The sequence below is a fragment of the Clarias gariepinus genome, chromosome 13, assembly GCF_024256425.1.
Source record: "Clarias gariepinus isolate MV-2021 ecotype Netherlands chromosome 13, CGAR_prim_01v2, whole genome shotgun sequence".
Taxonomy (NCBI): domain Eukaryota; kingdom Metazoa; phylum Chordata; class Actinopteri; order Siluriformes; family Clariidae; genus Clarias; species Clarias gariepinus.
In genome coordinates, this window is record NC_071112.1 from 28,777,069 (window position 1) to 28,803,706 (window position 26,638).

Here is a 26,638-nt window from a genome sequence, read left to right on the forward strand (position 1 = left end):
AACTTCTCCTCTGCAGCAGAGGTAATGATTTGGACTTGCTTTTCTATGAAGGTCTTCATGAGAGACAGTTTTATCATGGAGCTTGATGGGTTTTGCAAATCCACTTGTCAATACTGTTCTTGCAAGAACTGTTCCAGAAAGACCTGACATCTGTGTCTTTAAATAACAGCTGACTGTCATAATGTGTACACAGTTCAGGAAGACTTGTACAAATATTTTAATACTAAATTTATTGCCATACGTTATATATTGGTATATGTGATAATATTATGATAATTATGATAATAGTGTCAATATTATATTTATGTAAGACGCGGTCACAAAATTTGTATTATCATATAGAAAAATGATTTATTTTATTTTATTTTTTTACAAATTATGTCTCCAGAAATAAGGATGCTCATGAACATTGCTGCTAGAGGGTCACAACCAAGGCAAAGTGTCATGGAAGGGGGTTCGCCTTCTTCATGACACAGCGCCGGCCTATTCAGCTCATTTGTAAAATCCCCCCTCGTAAGTGCATTTGTAAGAGAAATAATAACAAGCAAACTTTTTTTTCCCCATGAGGAAGGAAGCCAATTTTGTCGGATTGGACTAATTTCAGGGCCCTAAAATATATTGAGCACCGTCGATCAAAAGTCAAGTGCTGAATTCAATTTCTTTAAATTTATTTATAAAAAATAATTATTTCCCCATTATGCTTGTAAAAGTGTTCTCATTACTGTTCTTTAATAAATTGTTGGCTTATTTTATATATTTAAAAAAAAATGCTGTTAATAAAGTGTAAACTATAGTAGGATGTTTAGCTTATTTTGGGCAAAACACGTACTGTTGTGAACTGACAATAACTGCTAGTTTGTACAGGCCATGTTTTATAATTCTGGTGTTTGAAAAACAATAAAAGCTAGAATTTTTGTTAAGGTAAAAAGCATTATAATTACATGACTGGTATAATTAGATAATGATAAGCTTTATAAAACACAAAGAAATTATAATAATAAAGAAATCTGTAAAAGAAAAATAATGTTCTATTTTTTATTGTTTTCTTTATTATTATAATTTCTTTGTGTTTTATAAAGCTTATCATTATCTAATTATATTAAACTGTATAAGTCTAACAAATAAATCCCAAACAAAGATCAAGTCGTATTTTACCAGTTATGACACTAGTTGTATTTTGTAAACAATTAACTACTGAAGTCTAAAGCTAAAAATTCTGTAATTAACCGCCAGATCAGCAGGTATACATTTACATTTAGGCATTTGGCAGACGCTCTTATCCAGAGCGACTTACATTTTTATCTCATTATACATCTGAGCAGTTGAGGGTTAAGGGCATTGCTCAAGGGCCCAACAGTGGCAACTTGGTGGTTGGTGGGTTTGAACCTGGGATCTTCCGAACCGTAGTCCAATACCTTAACCACTGAGCTACCTCTGGCCCATACATCATACATCATGATATTAGTTAAAAATATGGCTGTATTTGTATCAGGGTTAAACATTCTCATTCTCATAGTGATTTTAGTTGAATAATATCCTCAAAATCTTCAGTTCAGAAATACAAGATATGATGTGACTGTAAGAGCCGACCTCATCCTAAAGTGTGTATTCTTTCCAAGAGACCTCGAACACATCACAAGACTTTTATTTTCTTTTTCTTGGTTTGTAATGCATCACAGGGTGAATCTCAGTGGAGTCAGCCTGAGGGAGCAGTTCGGAGTATAGAATGGTCGCATTTGTATTAATCAAACTGACATGAAATTGCAGAAAGTGGAACAGAATCGATACTCATGGTTTTATTCATGAGTATCTTGTTTACAGCTTGTTACAGTAAATTTACTCTCCGTCCCCAGACTCAATAACGTTTCACTCCGAGTCCTGGAAATCACCTAGAATAGCAGGGCAGACAATAACAAAACTGACAACAGATCTAACGCATGCAATGTTTTAGGATAGAGCTTAGTAATGTGTTAGGATAAAGCTGAGTAATGTTTTAGGATAAAGCTGAGTAATGTTTTAGGATAAAGCTGAGTAATGTTTTAGGATAAAGCTGAGTAATGTGTTAGGATAGAGCTGAGTAATGTTTTGGGATAAAGCTGAGTAATGTGTTAGGATAGAGCTGAGTAATGTTTTAGGATAAAGCTGAGTAATGTTTTAGGATAAAGCTGAGTAATGTTTTAGGATAAAGCTGAGTAATGTTTTAGGATAAAGCTGAGTAATGTTTTAGGATAAAGCTGAGTAATGTTTTAGGATAAAGCTGAGTAATGTTTTGGGATAGAGCTGAGTAATGTGTTAGGATAGAGCTGAGTAATGTTTTAGGATAAAGCTGTGTAATGTTTTGGGATCAAGCTGAGTAATGTTTTAGGATCAAGCTGAGTAATGTTTTAGGATAAAGCTGAGTAATGTTTTAGGATAAAGCTGAGTAATGTTTTGGGATAAAGCTGTGTAATGTTTTGGGATCAAGCTGAGTAATGTTTTAGGATCAAGCTGAGTAATGTTTTAGGATCAAGCTGAGTAATGTTTTAGGATAAAGCTGAGTAATGTTTTAGGATAAAGCTGAGTAATGTTTTAGGATCAAGCTGAGTAATGTTTTAGGATCAAGCTGAGTAATGTTTTAGGATAAAGCTGAGTAATGTTTTGGGATAAAGCTGAGTAAAGTTTTAGAATAAAGCTGAGTAATGTTTTAGGATAAAGCTGAGTAATGTTTTAGGATCAAGCTGAGTAATGTTTTAGGATAAAGCTGAGTAATGTTTTAGGATAAAGCTGAGTAATGTTTTAGGATAAAGCTGAGTAATGTGTTGGGATAGAGCTGAGTAATGTTTTAGGATAAAGCTGAGTAATGTGTTAGGCTAAAGCTGAGTAATGTGTTGGGAAATAGCTGAGTAATGTGTTAGGATAGAGCTGAGTAATGTGTTAGGAAAGAGCTGAGTAATGTTTTTGGATAAAGCTAAGTAATGTGTTAGGATAAAGCTGAGTAACGCGTTAGGATAAAGCTGGGTAATGTTTTAGGATAAAGCTGAGTAATGTTTTGGGATAGAGCTGAGTAATGTTTTAGGATAGAGCTGAGTAATGTGTTAGGATAGAGCTGAGTAATGTTTTGGGATAAAGCTGAGTAATGTGTTAGGATAGAGTTGAGTAATGTTTTTGGATAAAGCTGAGTAATGTGTTAGGATAAAGCTGAGTAATGTTTTGGGATAAAGCTGAGTAATGTTTTTGGATAAAGCTAAGTAATGTGTTAGGATAAAGCTGAGTAATGTTTTAGGATAAAGCTGAGTAATGTTTTAGGATAAAGCTGAGTAATGTTTTAGGATAAAGCTGTGTAATGTTTTGGGATAAAGCTGAGTAATGTTTTAGGATAAAGCTGAGTAATGTTTTAGGATCAAGCTGAGTAATGTTTTAGGATCAAGCTGAGTAATGTTTTAGGATCAAGCTGAGTAATGTTTTAGGATAAAGCTGAGTAATGTTTTAGGATAAAGCTGAGTAATGTTTTAGGATAAAGCTGAGTAATGTTTTAGGATAAAGCTGAGTAATGTTTTAGGATAAAGCTGTGTAATGTTTTGGGATCAAGCTGAGTAATGTTTTAGGATAAAGCTGAGTAATGTTTTAGGATAAAGCTGAGTAATGTTTTAGGATAAAGCTGAGTAATGTTTTAGGATAAAGCTGAGTAATGTTTTAGGATCAAGCTGAGTAATGTTTTAGGATAAAGCTGAGTAATGTTTTGGGATAAAGCTGAGTAAAGTTTTAGAATAAAGCTGAGTAATGTTTTAGGATAAAGCTGAGTAATGTTTTAGGATCAAGCTGAGTAATGTTTTAGGATAAAGCTGAGTAATGTTTTAGGATAAAGCTGAGTAATGTTTTAGGATAAAGCTGAGTAATGTTTTAGGATCAAGCTGAGTAATGTTTTAGGATAAAGCTGAGTAATGTGTTAGGATAAAGCTGAGTAATGTTTTGGGATAAAGCTGAGTAATGTGTTAGGATAGAGCTGAGTAATGTGTTAGGATAAAGCTGACTAATGTTTTTGGATAAAGCTAAGTAATGTGTTAGGATAAAGCTAAATAACGCGTTAGGATAAAGCTGAGTAATGTGTTAGGATAAAGCTGAGTAATGTTTTAGGATAAAGCTAAGTAATGTGTTGGAAAGGGGCTGAGTAATGTTTTGGGATAGAGCTGAGTAATGTTTTTGGATAAAGCTGAGTAATGTGCTAGGATAGAGTTGAGTAATGTTTTTGGATAAAGCTGAGTAATGTGTTAGGATAAAGCTGAGTAATGTTTTGGGATAAAGCTGAGTAATGTGTTAGGATAAAGCTGAGTAATGTTTTAGGATAAAGCTAAGTAATGTGTTGGAAAGCTAAATAATGTTTTAGGATAAAGCTGAGTAATGTGTTAGGATAAAGCTGAGTAATGTTTTAGGATAAAGCTGAGTAATGTGTTAGGATAAAGCTGGGTAATGTTTTAGGATAAAGCTGAGTAATGTTTTGGGATAAAGCTGAGTAATGTGTTAGGATAGAGCTGAGTAATGTTTTGGGATAAAGCTGAGTAATGTTTTGGGATAGAGCTGAGTAATGTTTTAGGATAAAGCTGAGTAATGTTTTAGGATAAAGCTGAGTAATGTTTTGGGATAAGGCTGAGTAATGTGTTAGGATAGAGCTGAGTAATGTGTTAGGATAGAGCTGAGCAATGTTTTGGGATAAAGGTAAATAATGTGATAGGATAAAGCTGAGTAATGTGTTAGGATAAAGCTGAGTAATGTTTTAGGATAGAGCTGAGTAATGTGTTAGAAAAGAGCTGTGTAATGTTTTTGGATAAAGCTAAGTAATGTGTTAGGATAAAGCTGAGTAACACGTTAGGATAAAGCTGGGTAATGTTTTATATGTAATACAGTAGCTTTAGCTTTGTATTGTCCAGGTCATGTGTGAAAATGATTCCCTGTGCTCTCAGAACCACTATTTCACAATCCGAGTCACAGAATATACCCTGTGCAATCAAGGAAGAAAAACACCATAGACGTAATAATCTGGTCATTCAGTACATTCAGGTGGTCAGCCGACTTCATTTTATTGCCATATAACGTTGCAAAGTACCTGAATCAACCCCAGATCATAACGCTGCCTCCAGAGGTTTGTACAGTGGTCACTATGCATGATGACATCCACATCGCTCTGAAATAGGCTCAATCTGGACCCATCAGACCACATGAGCGTTTCCCATCACTCCAAAGTCCAAACCTTAATCCTTAATTTCCTTCATGAAGTTAAACGTTCAGCACTATCCCTCCAGGTTTTATTAACGAGTTGGACAGTTCTTAAGCCAATTCCAGTCATTTTAATGAAAACCATGAAGTCACAACTGCAGCTCCAGCTCAGGGCTCCTGCTGTACTCAGCTCCACACTGGGAGATTAATGAGCTTATTTATTATTGTGATTAAGTCACTAATCCTCTGTTTACAAATGGCACCTGATGGGATTTTAAAGGTTAAAAGCTGTACAAACAGATGAAAAAGCTGTTTGTAAATAACACACAATTACTATGAAAGCCATTCACGTTGAACTGAAATTAAGGAATTATTGAAAATCTAGCCCAGCCTCAGAAGTAAACATCAATGCAGTATGTGTTAATGCCAAAATTTGTATAAATTTAATATAAGCATAAATGTTTTATTCTGTATCATTATGCATGTTATTGAGAAAATGGCGAGACTCGGCAGCGCCAAGGCTACTTGTTTCCAAAATGGCTCCTTCCACTTGTTTCCAGAATCAGAGACACTTAGTGACACGTAGCAAACAGTGGCCTTGATTTCCTGAGTCTGAGATTCATTATAATTCGAAGGCTTGATTTCTAAAGGTTCAAATAAGCTTAACTCATTTTGTGCAAAATGATGCTTCTACTCAAGAGAGAATCTGGCAGTCTTGAAGGTGCGAACAAAAAAAAAGTGTCTAAATGCATCAATGCGACATTTCACATCAAGTCCTCGACCAAAAAACAGTGCTGTTTAACATATCCTCGTCCGTAACGCACAAAAAATTAGCATTTTTGATCTGCGTAGATTAAATCAAGATAAGCATGGACGTACCTCTCTCGCAGGTCCGGGACCAGTACCCAGTGCCAGTGCAGTCGCAGATGAAGCGGTTCCAGCCTTCCTTACACGCCCCCTTGTTCTTACACGGGTAGCTCTCGCACTGCTTCCCCGGCATCTTGTTGCAGGACGGTTTGATCCCTGCGCCGTTCTGCTCTTCGGCTATCTGTCTGATGTCTTTACTGCGTCCGTCGATGAACAGGTCCCTGATGCAGCCCACGTAGCCGTAGTTGAGCATGGCTGTCCAGAGCTCGGTGGGCAGGATGAGGCCGGCGCGGTTCTCGGGAAGTCCGCCAAGGTACATATCGCCCTCCAGGTCCAGGATCTCGCTCTCTCCGCTGGCCGTGAACGGCGTACGGCGGCTGTTTACGGATATAGTACCTATAGAGGAAAAGATTTGACATTATAAAAGTGGTCTTTTACTTAATGATTATCATTTCGGCATGATCAGTCAATTATCTCTCGTAGTATCCACACAGGACATCAGGACCAACAGTCAAACACTAAGATGTCATGTTTCTAATGGAATAAGAGCCAAAACAAACTATTGTACTATTGTCAATGTACAGCTCCATCATCGTCGTCAAACTACTCTTATTTTCTTTTTTTTTTTGGATGACAGAGTAAACCTCAATCACATTCCCGACTTTATTTCATATGCACCTTCTTAGTTAATGCGGATGATGTTTTACGGAATATATTATCCATCTCTATAAAGGAGATCGACTCCACAGGGTGTGTCTCTACATAATCACCGGACACACAGAAAGTTTACATGGATTTCCAGTCTGAGAGAGAAAGAAATGAGTCGCAGGTTGCCTGTTGGTGGTGCTCTTGCTCTCAGGATCAAACACAGTCCGAGATAAGACGGCAACTAATCTGCGGCGGATGCAATATCATATTGACGTCTTTTTATCTTTAAAAGACAGACTGTGTTCAGCGCTGATAGAAACATTTATACTGGAGAGGATTGGGTCGAGCAGTAGTTGTTGGTCTCTAGTGTATTTGAGTCTTGTCTTTATGACCTCGCTGTGAGTGTGTGTTCACACACACACACACACACACACACACAGGTAGTAAAATGTAAACCAAGTAGCCGGAGTGGAGAGGAAAGGATCAATAGAGCTAATCTCTGCAGAAGTGACATGGGCTCAGACCCATGAACACCATTTTCTAATCGTCTGCATTATTAATATCCCTGGAGACCTTCCTCACAAGTGTGTGCTATGAACTGATACCGAGCCATTTCCGCTCGCGTGAAAGGTGAAGATCGGGGTAGAAGCCGATGATGTACTGTAAGCAGGCTATTCCTCAGTGATAATATATTTCGCTAAACATTTGTGACTGTCTATTGGCTGGCATACATACAATATAAGTTGGTACGAGTTAAAATGATTCCTAAAATGATTAAAACGCCAATTAACCATCATATCTACCATATGATGATGAGTGCTGATAACATTACACTGCACACATTTCTATGGCCACAACTAAGCTGAGCTTCTTGCTTAAAAAAAAACAAAACATTTACACGCACACACACACTTACACACACACACTGACCTGATCTTCCATCTCTCTGGATGTCCACGTGGTACCACGTCCCATCGTTGACTTTATTCTGCGTAGCTTTGACCTTGATGGTGCCCGAGCCCATGTCCAGCAGCAGGTACAGACTCCCGTCCAGCAGCTCCACTGCGAAAAAGTCCACCTTGGTGTTCTTTTGACTCCCGGCTGCCTTCCTGTCCTGCGGTTTGCCGTGCGTGAACAGAATCAGGCCGTTGGGCTCGGAGGTGCGGAAGTCGAACGAGATGGAGCCCATGCGCTTGGTGTTCCACTTCGGAAGGCTGATGTAGGCCTCAGGGGTCTCGAAAGAGATTGGGTCGAGCGTGGCAACGTTCTCGCACTTAAACACAACATCTCCCTGGATCTTCATCTTAGGGTCCACGATGCGAGCCAGCCGAGACAGCTCCAACCGGATGTCGTTGTTCTTGTACACGACCTGCATCGATGTGGGAAATCGTTCATTTTTGATTCATGTAATATTGTTCATAGTAAAAATAGTGACTCGTGGCCTTAAACAAAATATCTTTTTTGTTCATTTAAAAAAGACTAACTGTGCTTATTATTTATTTTTTTTAATATGCTGCCTTATAATAATAATAATATTACATAATTATTGTTATTATTATTATTGTTATTATTATTACAACAACAACAACAATAATAATAATTATAATAATAATGTCAAAATTTTTAAACACTTGCTTCATTTGCAACAAACCAATTTTTTTAAATAATAATAAATTATTTGGCTAAATATTTTTTAAAATACTTTAATTATTTATTTTAATTAATTAAAATTTAAGTGCACACATTTTAAAAACAAACTCTTTAAAAAATAATTTAATTGTGCTACAGTATGTATTGCTATTTTTAAATAAACATAAAAAATCCTAGTCTAAGAAAGCTTAGCAGAAAATTTTAAACAAACGCCACAACCCATTTTGTCATATAGTACTTCTATAAAATTGTTCATCTACTGTCCCTCAAAGAAAACTTAATATGCTTTCTACTAAACTAACGTGTTAGATGAAAAAACCTTGTAAGCATATTTGATCTTTGATAAGAATTTTTCTTTTTTGCTATTATTGTGAATTATTATTGTCCATCAATCAAATATACGGCGATGGATTTTATTTCATGTTAATGAACTTAAACCATTCTCTGTGTGCCATAACAGAAAGCCAGGATGCCACATCAGTGCGTTTTTTAAGCTAGAATTATTTTTTTTTTTTTAAGTTGAAATGCACCATAGACTAAAGTTAATTTTAAATAGCATAAAGGGGCGGGGCTTATTAATGGGCAAGTTTGATTATTATGAGTTGTTTGGCCTTAGAAGAAGAAAATAGGACTGCTCTTTTGGTTTATTTTGACAACAGAATCCCAAGCTCCTACACAAAACATGAATATTAGATTGTCGATGTGAAGTGGAGACGGGGATGTGGGGGTGAGGGGGGTGTGGAGGGGTGCTTGGGGGAACTGCAACAGGTGAATGTGTGGTGAAGTTCTGGGGAAAAGTTTTCCCATGCAGAGTGCTGAATAGCAGGAGGACTTAGAAAAGCCCGGAGTTAATACCAATAGGTCAGGTCATTCCTTCACAATGAATGGCTCTCAATGGCACCTGACTACAGCTGAAGTACTGTGTGGATCTGTGTCTGCTCCTCCTGATAGCTATGTTAATACACTGAATAAAGAAGGGAAAAAGCTGCGACGGCACTCTCACTATCACAAAGAGTGCAGAGGCAGCACCAGACTTCCCCCTCGACTCGTTTAAAAATATCGCGTCATGGCTCAGGGTTGTTTTTGTCAGGTAAAGCGGAAAAAAACAATCTACAGCGAGCACACACACACACACACACACACACATACACACGCATACTCCTACACCAGCAACACCTTGAAACTGCAATGTCAGATTCTGTCGAGGCGCAAAATCATCAGCTTTTCTCTCCCAATGTAGATCTTTTCTGGGCCGCAGGGCTGCCTGGATTTACTCTCGGATTAGTCGCAGTCATCAGCCGCATTTCCCAGCCTTGAGATTATAGATAATCCTTGCTGTAAATCAGGCCATTGCTCTCCCAGCGGCCTGGAGGAAAGAGCGAGCTAAAGGATTGTCTGCTGTCCCCGTGGAGGACGAGTCTCTCTTCCAGCAGCCTTTATCAGCGGGATCATAAATACCATCATCCCTGCAGTGATCCATTCCTCAAGCACAGTCGTGCATAGGTCAAATACAATGGATCACACACACATACACACACAAACTATAGGCTTCCTCACAGCGGGAAAAAGATTGCCGATTTTTTTTCCCCTTGTGTCAGATACAACAACTTTCTCTGTGAACTATGGGGGTTTGGTGTTGACCTGAACTTCATCTGTTAAAATCATACACAAAGCCAAAGACAAAACATTTATGTGAGGGGCATGAGAAGAAATCATGACAAGATGGGATTATTATTGAAACATTGATGCTGATTTTCTTTTGCCACCCTGAAGTTGATTCTGCTAAAACGGTAGCAATTTATAAAAGGTTATATAATTTTAATTTTTTAAAGAATGACAGTTTGATCATACCTTTATTTTTTATGTCTAATTTAGCAGACATGGAATTCTTCATCTCTGTACTTACATATAAGTACATATTTCACATATCTGTACTTTACTTGAGTTGTTTTACTAGCACAGTTAAATCTTGGATTGCGAACATAACTCATTCTGTAAGCATGCCTGTAATCCAAAGACTCGCTTCCCATAAGGAATAATAGAAACGCTGATCAGTCCAAAAACTAATCATATAGGAATAATTAATAAAAATATAAAGTAAAGTAAAACAAATTAACCAGCACATTACCCTTTAAACGAATCCCAACACGCGCACTGAAACTGAGCAACGAAGACAATTACCCACAATCCCGCAGCATGACAGAAAAAAAGTGATCATGTGATGCTCGGCAGACGAAGCGCATACGTATACTCATATATCAAGTCCTCGCTCGCTTATCAAGTTAAGATTTATTTTAAAATTGTGCTTTTTTTGCAAACCACTCACCGACTCGCAATCCAAGGTTCCAATGTGTGTGTGTATATATATAAATGATAGCTAATTTTATTTATTTATTTATTTTTTACTCCGCTACATCCGACAGCAAATATCTGTACTTTCTACTTCACTACATTTCTGCACAGTGTTGTGCTACATACCAGAGTGGGTGTAGTATTTGAAGTGGTTATTATGTATAGCTGCTTTATTTGCCCTACCTAATCATTTAGATATCAGGATAATCAAATAAATACAAAACAACACATTCACAGTGGGAAAGCACGGAGAGAGAGAGAGAGAGAGGGAGAGAGAGAGATACTTTCAGACATTTTTCCCGTGACTACAGAAGCTCTGAACCTGCTGTACCCTAATACAATATACATCACTATACCTCACTATAGTCTAGTATATATTAGAGCATACTACGGTACAAGCGGTTTTTAAGTAAAATCAGGATTTTTAATTTTACAGGGGATGCAGCATTAAGTCCCAAATCCTGTAAAGTGGTGTTCGTGAATAATTGTATGTTCAGTTCCCACCGACAGTCTTTTCCGCAAATTGACGAAAAGCTATCCCCCGAATGTCAAAGATCAGACATTCCACTCACTCAAAATGTTCTCGGGAACGACTGCAGTGTGCTCCGAGCCACCTCGGCCGGATCATCATTCACATACCAACAGTACGGGCTTGTTTAAAATGTTAGCACCATTCACTAAAGTTTTGCTGCTGTTAAGAGTCTCATCACCGTACAATGCTTGACTTCTTCCATAAACGTCAATCATTTTCATGCCTTTACAGTTTTCACCAGAATTTTCATCACAAGTACTGGTTCGACTTGAACACGCCTCATATTTATTAGTTTATTGTGCAATGTTGGCTTTAGCCAAAAATCTGTCAAGGTATTTGGCATGTCTTTGTATTCTACAATCCATTACAAGATGTATGAACCACCTACGGTATGAAGAATACAAACCACCCACAAACTGCCACAATCCACCTTTGAATAACTTAACATCTGCTACGCTGGTTTGGAAAAAAAAACCCAGCTGCTTACAGAAAACTTTTTTTTTATCATTGCACGTTCACCATACTGTGTATGATGTTAAAATAATAATGCATGGGAATTTGCAGCTGCTCTACTTTATAAAATGCTTCAGTACAAATCAGAACAGAAAGCTTAACAGCATTTTTTTTTTTACATATATAAATTTTTCTCAGCCTAATATCAGTTTTGATCTTTATTTAAACTGAAAACCAGCTAATCAAAGGCTGAAAAATAATAAAACAATTAACCAAAAATCTTTGGCAAAGGTAACTTTAACGCTTCTATTTGTGTTCTCAGATGCCTCCCCGATTTATTTTCCATTCTGTTTTAGTATCATGCTTCACCCCAGCAATCTCCATTCATCACTAGAGACAGCTGATCCTCCTCGGTTTAAACCGTCCTAAAGCGCTGTCACGTTGATGAACTCAAACGGCACCTGAAATGTCAGCTGGTTAATTCCAGCTGGGGCGCTGCCCATGAACTGTCCATTCTCCTCTCGGAACCGATCCGCTCTAGACTTCTGAAATCACATTTCATGTGTCGAATACGTTTAAACTGTTTGTCAAAAACGATCCTCTCAAGAGCACCAAATTGAATTAATTGACTTTGAGTGGGGTGATTAATCGTCGTGGAAAGGTTACCGGCATCGTTCTGGGTTGAAAAACAGAACAAATATTCGCCCTCTTGGGTGTCAAGACTGGCAAGTCGAGGCCTTCCCGAGCAGCAGCGGCAGCGCCATCGTGACATTTGAATGGAATACAGACGCTTTATCTATCAGCACCTGGAGTAAGGTGTGTCTGGTGGGATTGGTTATAATCATGAGGTTATAAAACGAGGAGTAATTGAGCCTTCTTTTATACGGGAAGAGGAAACGACGTAACGTGACCATGTGCCCATTTCAAGTCTGAGGATGAAACAGATCGAGTGAGCGCGGAGGCCGACCGAGCGCAAAAGGCCGAATAAAACTCGTTTGAATACGTGGAGTCGAATTTCATCAAGCTGTTATCTCACCTCGCAGGCTCGCTTGGAAATAAACTGCAAGTGGAAATGAAGGTGCTGTGGGTAGACAGAGCTTCGACTAAAAATCTTATTCACGGTAAGCCTCAGCTGTACGATTATCATACAATCACACAGACTGCTAGTGCAATCATAAAGTCTGTCCTGTACTCCTAAATCACAATGTGTCATATTCACAGCTGGATAAAGTAAGGAATCAACTTAAGTTCTGCTGGATTGTGCAGATGAGTGCTGGCTCAACCCTCAAAGTTTGGGGGCGCTTTCATTAAAGGAGCGTACCGTAAATTGAATTCAGTCATTTATTTACATAATCAAATTCCAACCACAATGAAAAAGTGAACATCACATACAGTATGAAGTGTGTTAAGGTTACAAGAATAAACTCTCCTTTTATTTCTTTATATAATGTCTTGCTACAGTACACTAATGCACTTAGCCATGATTGGACTGTCTGCTTCACATCAAAAATGCTGGCCTCCCAGGAACTCCCTAATTGGTCCAGCGTGTGGAAATGGCTTGGATCGAGGTCAGGACAGTATGGGATGTAGCAATAACTCTAAGCCGAGTTCCTGTAATGTGCAAGGGCTCACAGTTCCTGCAGAGAGATGCATCTCTTCCACAAGTTGGTGACAAGTTATCTGTTGATCAGGGATTCCACTCGCTGAATGTTCATGTTCTCGATTGCAGTGGGCTCCAAACCACCTCAGCTGGGATTGTCATTCACAGATGCATGATGCAACTGTAAGCTTACCATAAATGTCAATCTGTTTAATGCCTTTATTTACCAGTCCTAGTTTGACTTGAAAACCCCTTGTACTGTACATTGCATAGCTCAGCATACCACTGTATTTTGTATTTATTTCTGTAATTAATATCATTGATCCGAAGAGCATAGGTTCATATTAGTTATCTCCCCCTCATCATTGTCATCACAGCACTGACTCTGCATCTGGGTTTCTGTACAGCTGCTTCATGACAGTTTCTATAACACTCATTTAAATCAAGGCACCTGATGGAAGGGCCATCAAAGTAAAGAGGAAAGAGAGGCCCGTAGGTTACTGTTTTGATTGGCAGTTCGGTTTCAGCGTGATGCGTGGGCGCTGGTGGAATGACCATGCATGGGCCTGTGCATGCCCGTGGCCCCCTCTCCGTCTGCGGTGGGCCTGAAGTGACATGCCAATTCATCATCCACAGCTGTCTGCACGTACTATAAATCTCTGCCTACAGAGCCTGCCCACCACTCTGCTAGAATTAATGGCTCCCAGGTCAAGCTGGAGAAAAGTTGGAAATTGGTATAGATTATTCACTAGTCAAGGATGCCAGGTGGCATTCAGTTGCCGCTTTGCATCAGATCTCATGAGGCTGGAAAAAAGACGTCTCGCATCACTTAAACCGTGAATATATTTCTGAGTTGACTTTTCGATTAGATAATGTTTTTAAGATGTTGCGGTTAAATCTTTTCATCAGCTTAACAACTTTGTTCATTTGCTTAAAAAAAATTTAAACAAACAAAAGGACTGATTAAATGGCACCCTCTGCCCTCTGCCACAGCTTTAACTAGCATATCTATTTCATTACAACCCTTCACCATCGGTGTGACAGCGGTGGCAAAATGGTACAGCTGTTTCTGGAGCTGGATGCGTTGCTCAGGCACTCCGACTCTGAACCCATGCCAGGTACCCCCTCCTAACACCACTTATCCGAACAGAACAGCTGGAGGGGATGTTTGGGATGCAGGGGGTGGGGAGTAGGAGTGGTACACAGTGGTTTGACCCATCTGTCCAACCCTCGACTGCAATGACCCACTTCACAGCTGGAGAACAGGGCAGGTTCCAGGACCCAAGCTCGGACAGCAGGACAGAAGTGTGTTTTTAGAGACTAACATGGTGATAAATGACAGCCACAATGCACATACAGTGAGTGTGTGATGTGGAAGCAGGCTCGGGTGTTCTTACTGGTCATTACGGCCCATTCACATACATACTGCACACACACACACAATCATTTTTATGTGTCATTATCAAACCTTAAACCTGAAGATGAAAACTAATGATGTGAAGTTATCTAGAAATAACCTGTAAAGGTACATTTTATAAGATTCACAAGACATTTCTGCCTGAAAATGAATGATGCTGAAGACTGATGTAATATTTATTTTCATTCAGGCCCCTGGCAGATGCTCTTATCAAGATCGACTTACATTTTATCTCATTATACATCTGAGCAGTTTAAGTTAAGGGCCTTGCTCAAGGGCCCAACAATGGTAACTTGGTTGGCGAGGGGTTCAAATTTTGGACCTTCCAAACTGTAGAACAATGCCTTAACCACTGAGCTATCCCTGAAATATTTAATATAAATGTGCATTTCAGTCTTTCTCAAGTGAAAAAACAATATATACAAGATCCAATCACCCGTAGTCAGTAAAGGTGTTTGGATGCTAGGAGCGAGCAATGCTATTGTAAATTGTGTGAATTGTGGTGTTTCCTGCAGGTTGACTTAGCTGCAGTTGGCTTCCCTGGCCACAAGGTGGAGTACTCATCAAATAACAAAACGTCTCTCTACAGTCACATAACCATGAAAACATACATTTAATTAAAAAAAAGATATGTACTTATATTTAACTGACATGCTAAATATAATCTATGCTAACATTAGCATAGGTTAGAAACAACTAGCAGCTTTCCATAAAAATGGCTAAAAATATCTTAGAAACATTAAAACTGGCAATACAAGACATCACAAGACTTCTATTTCTAGGGCCCAATGTTCTTTGTCTCCTTGTTCTTAGGATTATCTACTCTGAAGTCTACTATTTTTATGTTCAAACCTCTCTGCGCTCCACGGCACTGGTTGCAAAACCCAGTCACACTGAGCCGCGGTCCCCACCACAGTACATCCTCAAAAAATTGGGTGAACGTAGTAAGAACTTTTACAAATTCCCAAGAACGCAGTAGAAACCAGTAAGGACGTAGTATTGTCATCCTTGATGTAAAGCTGCCTTGGATATATTTAATAGAAACCTGGTGTAAAAGTGGTCGAAGTAAGACAGGGGGAACTTGATAAGAGCGACTGGTCACTGGCGTTTTCACAATCATCTCTTCTGGCTTGTGCTATGACCATGGCAGGTCCATGCCATGTGGTAGAAGACGTTCTTCTGGTTATATAGTGCACATGGAGCAAGATATCAGCATGTCACACTCTGAGAATTTAATATAAATGATGGACCCAATTCCTCACACCAACACTTGGTAATGAAAGCATTTTGTGGCCTGCGGTATTTATAACAACCCACTGGATGCATTGACAAGGGAGTAAGCACGTAATAAGGTCCTGGTAAGAATGAGGTGCAATCGGATCGGACATAGTAATGACAATCTCTTTGAACCTGGTGAGCGCGTGATCATCAGTGTGATAGGGAATTAGTGACAACATGAGTATAAATCTTTAGTACGAAGTTGATAAATACACATTTGTTGTACCATTTTGAGCTGTTGCCACTGCCTTCTTAAATATTTTTATGATGCAGTTGCACCTTCATGGTCTTTGTCAGAGTGTGGCAGGGACATACGTTTCCCACGCTCCCAATGTCCTACAGTCTCAGAGTCTTAACTTCCCACAGCCGTAGCAAAGCTAACACTTTCAAAAATAAACAAGATGGCTCTAGGCCTTTATCTTCGCAAAATAGCCTTAATCATTTTTGCAGATTTTAAAGGATCTTAGGGGTCATTCTTTGACTTTGTGCTTTGTATCTGTCTACTAAAGGTGGCCTAGCTGGCAAAAAGTAACCAAGCGGGATGACGTAACCAATGATACCAAGCATTTTGACCCTAACTTGGTGTTGATCCATGGAACTATGAAAATCTTATATTGAAGAGATCTTTAATGCATGGAAAAGCATGGGATTTGCTGGTACTTGCCTCAATTCCAAGTCTGTGGTATATTTTACTTTTTTAGAATCCAATAAAGCAAACCTTGCTGCTAAACCTTCTGATTCTTGGAGCTCCAGGTTCACTACTCATTCCGGTGACCCAGTTAGTTTTTATGCTACACAAGGACTTGTGACATCACAAATCTGATTGCTATATTCACATACATGCGATCCACTTTTTGCTAGAATGTGTCTGATATCAAATCCTGGTAACAAGACTTTAAAACGCTAACGTGCAAGGATTTGAGCAGCATGCCAGGAGCAATAGTCGCTATCCAAACTGAATCTGACAATAGATGAACTTCTTTAGATTTTTCCATACATCGTAAAGGCAACAGACAGTGTATCGTATTATACATCCAAGGTTTATTGAAAATCTCCAGATTAATGTTGCTATAGATTAAGAACCCACTCGAAGCTAAATTAAGAAAATTATCCTTTTAATGATTACGGCCACCAGACATGAAGAATAGCTTTTCACACTGTGGGGACATCGGTATTACCTCACATCTATAAAATATTTCTTATATAAAGTAAATCTCATGAGATCAGTACAGTTTTTCTACTTGGAGATTCCTTCCCTTCAGATTACAGCCCCTCACACCAACCCACTCATGTTACACTGCAATCTTGACAAGCACCAGAATGCAGAATCTCATCTCAGCCAATCATCCGAGCTTCTTCTCTAGACTAGTGCAACCTTAATCAAATGATTTACAGCAATTGAAAAGCCAAATTTAATACAGCTGAAACAATTTCACATCGTGAGAAAATGTAGAAGTCCAGTGAATTTCATTATCGGGGTGCTCCATGGAGACCCATGTCCACTCTGTTCTTCTCACAAGATAAGCTTTATTAAATCTATTCCACTGCTTCAACGTTCCATTCCAAGTTGCTTCATTTGTGTTGCGAGGACAAAGGGTTCGAGGTGAGATGCAAAACAGGACGCGAGACAGAGAGTTGAGAAAACCTCGCTATGGCTAATGCACTGATCGATCACCCGAAAAGCTTTCTGTTTGGCACCGGTTTTGGCATTCTGCTCTGTTCTGGCATCAGCACTCGTAATCACCTGAACCTGTTTTGTAGTTAATGATATCATTATGTCTCATTAGCCTGTAATAGATTTATGCACTCTTCGATTTGAGATTCTAACCTTCTCACTATGGAGTACTAAGAGCTCCATCTGGCAAAACAAAAGGTTCTTTGGACTTAAGAAAAAGGCCATTCCGTGTGAAGATTCTGTATAGTATTCTTTTATAAATATCACACTTATGGACACAGTTTTGGAATTCTTGATGAAGTTCATTTGAAGAGCATCAGTTAAGGGTTCTTAAGGTAACTGAGAAAATCTAATGATCCTAGTTCCTAGTCCCCTACAACCCTTGATCCCTGACAGCTCCTGGTTTTGACTTTATATCACATGAACACCTAAGCACTTTTCACTCCACTTACCTCTTTGAGGCAGCCCATGAAGTTGTTGCTGACAGGTGAACCAGGTAAGTCAGCGGTACTCGGGCTTCCTCCGACGTAGAAGAAATCATCTGAACCCAGCATGGTGTAGTCCTCCTGCGTGTAGCCTGTGGTGGTAAGGATGCCATCCACGGAGATGGTGACCTGGTAATGTGAACATGACAGAAAGGAAGGGGAGAGATCCACTGTTGACCCTCAGAACCTGTGACTTTTTGAACGCCATTGGTAGGAGCAGTGGGAGCAGTTGTCTGGTGTAACACTGGGGATTAATTAGCAGCACTGGGCTCTTATCAGTCAGTTCTTTTCTTGCAGGTAAAGAAAATATTTCTGCGGGATATTTTCTTTATCTTTGATGGTGTAAGAAATGGGTTCACTACTTTGGGATCTTGATTAAGTCTGGGAGGTTAGTATAATGTCGCAAACCATGGAGTTTTTTAGTTTTTTTTTTTTTTTCCTTTTATTTGACTGGTTAGTTCAGACATTGATAAGCATGCGTCCAAAATGTGCTGCATGGTTTACTAATACTACTGATGAGCAAGCTCTGTGTGGGTTTTTAATGAGATTTAATTCCTGTATGAAGGATACGGATGCTAATGTGCTACTTCAGCCTAAGGCGGCATGCAAAGCCAAGCTGTAGGAACACATGCAAGTGAACAGGAAAGCCATGGATGTGAAAGCGATGAGGAAGATGAGAAGATAACGATGTGCACGGTACACAATGGGTAATGGGTAATGAAGTTGTTAGTGATGAAGATCACAGAAAAAGCTGCAGTGAAAATGGAGATGATTTGGCGCGCCATGCAAGTCTGTACTGGAAACAACTGTCAGAGCTCCCCTGCCCACTGGCTGTTCTTATTTTATATTTATTCACTGAGTTTCTTGGTGGAAAGCTTCTGTCAGTTTCGTCAACAGTATCCGGCAAAAAAAGAAAGGCTTTTATTAAACCACTACAGCCTACGAAATCACAAATCAAGGTCTTTTGAAGAGAGGAGGAGGAGGAGGAAGTTCAGAGAGAGTAAGCCAGAGAAAAAAAAAAAAAACGGAGTAAAAGCCATGATGAGGAAGAAAACAGGACAAGGAGAAAGTGAAGAACACCTAGAATGCCAACCCCATTTCCTTTTTTTGGTCGATAGTCGATTATGACGTTTAGAAAGAAACTCAAAGAAAAAAGGAAGAGGGCCAGGAGAGCACACGGCAAACCAAAAGAAAAGGACAATAGGAATGATATCTACCAGACAATGTAGTTTGTTTACCATAGCGTGTCCAATGCCTGAATGCTTTGTGAAAAGGGGGGAAGAAAGGAAATTAAACAGTGAACAAAAAGAGCTGTCAAGAAAAAAAAGAATGACGTAAAAATCAAAACAAAATCAATGATGAATAATTAGGGAGCTTCATTAGTCGTTCTGGTAACAGTTAGTACAACAGACTCGTTCCATGAGTGGTTAGCTTTGACTGAGTAGCAAAAATATGAAAGAGTGAAATTGGGAGAAAGAGAGAGAAAAAAAAAAAAAAGACCAAGATTCCTTTACCCCGTACTCCTGAAATAGCACAGTTTGTGCGTGTCGAACGTGCAGAACAGATAATAACTTATGACTTTAAAAGCGTTCATAAATACCGAATGCATTCAGCATCATCTTCATTGTAGTGCGTTTTTTTTTTGTTTTGTTTTTTATGACAAGCAGCATGCATGTCAATCCCTGTACCGAACATTTCTGCAAATATCACACTGAAGACGTGATAACCAATGTTCCTCAACTGAGCAGATGCATTCGCAAGATGCACAGCCTTTTATTTCCAGCTATGATTGTGAAAAAGAAATACATAAAGTGTGAATAAAAGAGATAAAACAGAGATGCGTGTTGATCTTGATGGATGGAGCTCAGGGGGGCGCCATCACCTTTGCATCTGCCCGTGCCAAAAATATCTGCTGCTGAGGTGCAAAACCAACCCAGAACATTTACATATTTTAAAATGCAGTCGGTGCAGCCAACGATTTAACCGACAAAAAATTGGCTGTGGGTAAATGGCACGGTCGAGCTTGGCTGAAGCGTCTCCGTGCCACGCTGATAAGAAGTGCTATTTGCCCGAATGAGGAGAATATCTACAGAGGGAGAGGTGGAAAAACAGCAATGTAACCTCTCGAAGCCATCACACCACTGATGGCCTATGACGGAGGTTAACGCTTAAAAAGGCTTACCCTGAGGTGAAAAGTACTTAGTAAAGACCTTGGGGAGAGATAGCTGGTCTAGAAAGTCATCAAAAAAGTGAAGGCAAATAAACAGGACAGGCATTGTATATTTTTAAAGAAAAACAATTCATTAGGTGGGAGACTACCGCAAGAATGCCAAACCCCCAACGCTTCGTCTATTTAACATTACCTGTCTGAGATTGCGAGTAACTTTGACATCATGCCAGGCATTATCGTTGAATTTGCCGTTGACCGGCTCGACGATGGCCTCAAAGGCCCCAGAACCTAGATTGATGACCAGGGACACGGCGCCGTCCTTCAGCGCCAGGTTGACATAGTCGGCCGACTTGCCCGTGTGCAGAATCAGCCCGTTGCGCTGCCAGGTCTTGAAGGAGAGCGTGATCTCATCACTGCTGCTCTGGATGGGGTTCTGAGAGAGGTCGTAGCAAAAGTACTCTGAGCCTCGGAAGGTGGCCACGTTCTCCTCTCGGGCTGGAAGAGAGGATGGAAATAGATTAGAACCAAACTTAACATCTCTGTTTTTCGTAGAAAGGTTTACACTCGACCAGATTTGATATGCTTTTGTGGTCAGAACCAAGAAAAGTCAAACATCTTAAAGGATATTTCTGGTCGAGTTGAAAGCATTGGGGGAGCCGTTATCGCTTTTATCTCCACTGCCACCAGAGAGAGCTGAGAAGAAAGTCTTGGAAGTGTCCAAGCCTACAATACTGCTACATGGCTTATATAAAAAATATAACAGTGAAAATGGGCATAAGATAATGCTGAACTATTGGCACAGAAACAAGTACGGAAAGGTCTATCATTTTATTCACCACATTTGCATGTAAAGTCGAGCTACAGTTATAGTTCGGCTGGGTCATTTATTTGGACCACTGTTCTGGTTCTAGTATATACCAGCATGGCACAGGAATCTATTTATTGATCTACGTATATCCGACTCCACTACTACTGTATAAGTGGTGATACAGTATGCCTCTTTCAGTAAGTTAGTATTGGTCCTTTTTCCTTTTGGCCTATTACTGTATGTGATTTTTGTACAAATGGGATGCACGCTATCCCTCATGGTTATAAGGTTATCCGAAGGCAGACATCAACGCTATTCTGTTAGTAGCTTTTCCCGTCGAAAGAACTGTGAAGCATGTGAACAAAGCCTAGGCTGATTCGTGTGTATGATCGAGGTATAGCTTGTGGGAGAAGCTATCAAGCTAACACATTAACATGTTTTTTTAAAAGTCTGGTTTTAGTTAGATTAACATGAATTTACACAACCTCATGTAAACATACAGTACTGACCATGTAGGATTAGCCTGTTTAGAATTCAGCCCAAATTTTATTGGCATAATCTCATACACCAGGACAAGTAATAATCTTAAAAGACCAATAAAAATGCTCAGTGTACAACCAGAAAAAACAAGTGCAGCCACGAAACCTGAAAAATCTGCTTCACTTACTATAGATTCTGTTTAAAGTTGAAAAATGCTAAGTCCATGGTGAAGACATTTATCCAATAAAGTTTCCCAATTTGTCTTACTAACATTACAGTTCACTTCTTCAACTATAACCATGTTACAAAGCGCAGAGGAAATGAAAAACACCACCTGCAGAATTTATGAGTGCACAGTAGAAGTAAAGTGCATGAATAAACATGTTCATAGCGATCTAATTTGTCTGCAGCTGCAATATCTGGGGGGAAAAATCCCACATTTCACTCATGCTAGAAAAATCTTTCATCAAGTCAGTCCATGTGGTCACCAGACCCCGAGTCCATTGGCACCAGGCATCAGTAAAACTGATTTACCTACACCTGATCCACAGTGATGGATGGGTTTACATATTAGATGTTTTAATAAATAATAAAGTACGTCCAACAACGTAACGTGTCCTTACTCGTGTAATATCTATACAGGTTTAAGAGCCTTCTTCGGCCCAGCCGTCTGGCATTAAAGCTGATTGGTGGCTCTTGAGCAACTGGGGCTGATTTGCTCATCACGGCCAGTGTTGGCGTCCAGCTGCGATGGCATCCAGCTACGGTGTGAACGGTACAGCCAGCTGTATAGAAGCTCATTGTTATACGGTATAGGCTTACAACTATAGATCAGTAAGGCCCAGCATTACAAGATACATTTTTACTAGAAATAGATTATTGATTTCAAAAATACACAATCATAATTTTCTGATGATCTCTTTATATAATCCACTGCTACACTAATGCACTTATCCCAGCGTTTCACTAGTGCTTGGATACCATTAAGTTTTCTCACTATCTACAGAAGGAGAGGTGGAAATGATCGGACATCTGCTTTACATTTGAAACCCTGGCCCCCCAGGAACTCCTTCAATAGCCCAAACATGTGGAAATGGTTGATGTGGCAATAACTTTAAGCTAAGTTCCAGTAATTTGCAAGTGGTGTCAGTGAATGATTGTGTGACTTGAGTTTACAAGTAATCCACCAATTCTCAAGGATCAGGCGTTCCACTCACTGAATGTCCGATCGTTATTTACTGTACAGCCACCTCGGCCAAGATCGTTATTCACGGACTTACAGCCTTCTTTAAAATGCCTGTACCATTCTAATGTTTGACCGCAGCTAGGGGTCTCATACTGTGTTTGAAGTCTTCTGTAAATGAAATTTACCAAAAATTTCATCACAAATCCTGGTTTGACTTGAACATCCCTATGTGTTTACCTTTTTAACACATTATCTCTGAGAATCTACTCTGACAGGGACCCATAAAGTCTACCGGATGAGGGGATGGATGTGATTCACGTGTCACATGAGCCATCCTCCACTGATCCACGTGCAAATCCCACTTCTCTCTGCAAGTCCATTAGCCCACATACACTACAGTATGGAGCGGGCACAGATTAAGGGATTAGGCCAGAATGAGTCACACGGCTTCCAAAATCCCCCCAAAAATTATATTCTGTAACATTAACAGCACAAGATGTGTATTTATTACAGTTCATCATTTACTAGGTAACTTTGTGCGATTTCAGTTCATTTCATTTAAAGCACTCTTCCTAAAACAGACCAGAATCATTCCTCGATAAGCTTTTCAATCATAACAACTGCAAAAACAAGTCAATTGCTGTGTCAAATGTTTCCTATTAGACAGTATCAGGTACTGTTAATTCTCAGAAAGCATGGATTCCCAGCAGGCCTGCTTGAAGATGTACGTGTACGTTTCAGTAGTAATTGTTCATAAATAAGTAAAGAATGAAAGCGATCTCAAAATCTATATCTGAACGTTCTACGTTTGCACCACAGCCACTAAACCTGAGCTCATCCTCCCAGCCTCAAGCAGGGAGTTTCTGAGCAAAGCGGGACGTCGACAAGGGACTCGCTGACCTCTTAATACAGATCAAATGTCACCGGGAGTCTCTCTGGATGAAGCGGTGATCAATTATTAATTAAAATGAGTGTTGTTTTTACTAAAGACACCAGCACACTTTACCACCAGCTGCTTCCCTCTGCCATTAATCCAGTGCCACTTAATACTTAATGAGAGACTGGCCATGCTAAAGGGTCCAATGTGATATTACAGATCACAGAACAACAACCAATATGGCTCTGTGTGTGTGTGTGTGCGTGCGTGTGTGTGAGTAAGTGTGTAGGGGCTGTAAGGCTGTAAGGTGACAGAACCTGGCCAATCCAATAAAAACAATGCTTTTGGAATGACATAACTACTGTATAATTGCCACATTTATGCTAATATTTACAAAGAAAGAAATAAAACAATAATAAAAAATGTGATGTAAGAGTTTCTGTTTCCAAAGTTTTCCTTTAAAAGCAACAGTTTTATTTTTTTTACACCTCAGCAATTTGCCAACGATTATCATTTTTATTTATTATATAATCAATGCATTATACTTTTAGTGGCTTGCTTCTCCTGCTAATCAGCTATCTAATCAGTCCCTGACTTCTGGAGGATGAGCTTCCCAAACATTAGAAATATGCAATACTGTCTATAGATTAATGACATAAAAATCCTAAATTAAGTCAATTTTTGTTCCAGGTTGTAAAACTATTGGGTAAAATTGAATAAGGTTCAAGGGGGTGAATATTTATGCAAGCTGCTGTACATGTGTAAAGAAGATTCAGAAAAAAAAAATCCATAATAATATGCTAAAAAATTAAAAAAGTGAAATAAAGTGAAAATACAACAAATGAGAATATTGGAGTAAGGCATAAATTATGATAGAATAAAAAAAATCTAATTATGCTTAAAAACATATTTTATAACTTACAGTACAAATTACTAAAGAACGGTTTTAGAACATAAAATGAGACCTGTCTATTATTATATTCTATTGTTATGCATTTTCAGGAAGGCCAACATGTGCAACTGTCAAAATTTGCCCAATTTTGCAGAAAATTCACAGCCTTTCCAGCACCAATGCGTGTGTGTGTGTCTGTGCATTTGTGTGTGCAAGACAGAGTGAGAGAGAGAGACATTCAGCAGTAGTAGAATGTAGTATATAATAATAGAGACGAGTACCGCATGCCGTATGAGTGAAATGACATTCTCTGAAAGCACAAAATGAAAGCTGTGTAAAAAAGTGAACATGGACCAGCAGTTTTCCCCGAGGCTCCCTTTCAGCTCAAAACAAACCTATCTCTTGAGATTTTTTTAATGAAAACCCTTACTAGGAGGGGACAAAGGGCTTTTAATCTGCGCCATAATGGTAAAATGGATGGAGACGAGCGGCTGGGCCACGTGCCGGACAGCCGACGTGCTGAATTATAAAATCTTAATGAAAACATCGTTATATGTCTGAATGGACACCAGGGACTGAGATTGTTATCGAAGCCTAATGGTAATGGTGTTCTCGTGTGGTTTTCTTGCTAACACACACATATACATGCACATGCACGGAAACATGTGGAAGATGCCAGAGGCATTGAAGCACAGTAGAAGTAGTGCAGTTATGCCTGCCATAAATCCAGGCGGCTTTAGGAGGGAGGCCATTACAGGACGAGAGCCCTCGAAGCGAAGGCAACATTTTGATCAATTGCACTTTCAGCCCTCGCAGGACAAAATGGACAGTTGCCAGAAAGTGCTCTCTGTACGGATTTATGATTCCCACTTGAATCTTTGATGGGGGTACGCTACAAATGCTTGTCATCATCAAAGGCGTGATGTCAAACAGGGAGCAAGCAGCAGCGGTAATACAGTCAGCATGGGAGACAAATAATCAGCACATAAATAATCAAAGTGATGAGGTAAGGAAATGCTGAGCAGGTCGGCTAAGAATAGGTCTGACTGACTGACACTGTAGAGCAGATTCACTGCCACCAGTCTAGGCATCTCCAAAGGGGACTTGTTTTTCAGCCTGGATATGTATGGATTTATTTGTAAAACGTAATTAAGAGCTTTTACACCAGAAATGTCTCTAGAGTTCAGGTATAATTTCATAAAAAAAGATACACTAACATGAAGCTCAATTTCCATGCGCCTATCCATTTTCCACACCGCTTATGCTGTGAGGACATCACCTGGGGCCTGGCTCATATTCCAGGGAAACTCAAGGCATGACCCATCACACATCTTATCACACACTACGGGCAATTTGGAAACTGGAAATGTTAATCTGTGCATGCCATTGGGCTGTGGGAGAAAACTGGAGGACCTGGAGGAAACCAAAAGGACAGGGAGAGAATGCAAACTCTAAACAAACAGACAGAGGTAAGATATGAACCCCAAACCCTGGCAGAGGAGGGTGACAGTGCTACCAATGAAGTCACATGCTGTCTGAAGCTCAATTTAAAGGCCATATTGTGTGATGCCATAGTCGATGCAAATGCGCAATAGACCATCATTCTTATATACAAATGCAAGAACCTAATGAAATCTTTTGTCAACATTATTAGTTGACATCTAATACCTTGCAAAAGCAATCCAAATGAAATGAATAAATAAATTAAAATCGAATTATTTAGATATGCTTAAAATAATGGCACCCCATAAAAGAAGGAAGAGTTAAGAAATTGTGATAATTAACTACTGTAAGTCTGCTGAACCAAATAGGTACGCTCTTTCCTTCAGTGCTACTTCAGAACCCACCGCCTAACCCCCGCCCCCACAATACCCCCCCACCCCAACTCACGGATTTGCCAAGGCAACAACACTAACAACTGGGTGAGATAGCCAATATTAGCATATCATCGGCACTCTGATGCTGATTAGTTGGAATAGTGTTCTGTGTTGCGGGCTGTGCCACTTTCTTTGATTCCCATCTAGTGAGCCAGGGCTGTGCACAAACAGGGATTCTTCAAGCCCACAAACAGAACTGAC

General features: G+C 39.5%; 1 protein-coding gene across 7 annotated transcripts in view; it reads right to left on the minus strand.

Annotated features, from left to right (window-relative positions):
• The window catches only part of nrxn3a (neurexin 3a), a 327,753-nt gene that overhangs the window by 240,274 nt on the left and 60,841 nt on the right, over positions 1–26,638 (minus strand). For 4 of the 7 annotated variants that reach the window (XM_053509387.1, XM_053509385.1, XM_053509384.1 and 1 more), the window contains exons 1-4: positions 20,511–20,593; positions 18,115–18,276; positions 7,636–8,074; positions 6,070–6,453 (exon numbers count right to left, since the gene is read on the minus strand). In XM_053509387.1, coding sequence (XP_053365362.1) covers positions 6,070–6,453; positions 7,636–8,074; positions 18,115–18,216 — 925 coding nt within the window. In that variant the 5' untranslated portion in view covers positions 18,217–18,276; positions 20,511–20,593. Of the gene's footprint in view, positions 1–6,069; positions 6,454–7,635; positions 8,075–18,114; positions 18,277–20,510; positions 20,813–26,638 lie in introns of those variants that run through there. The other 3 variants (XM_053509390.1, XM_053509389.1, XM_053509388.1) reach the window with 1 other exon arrangement.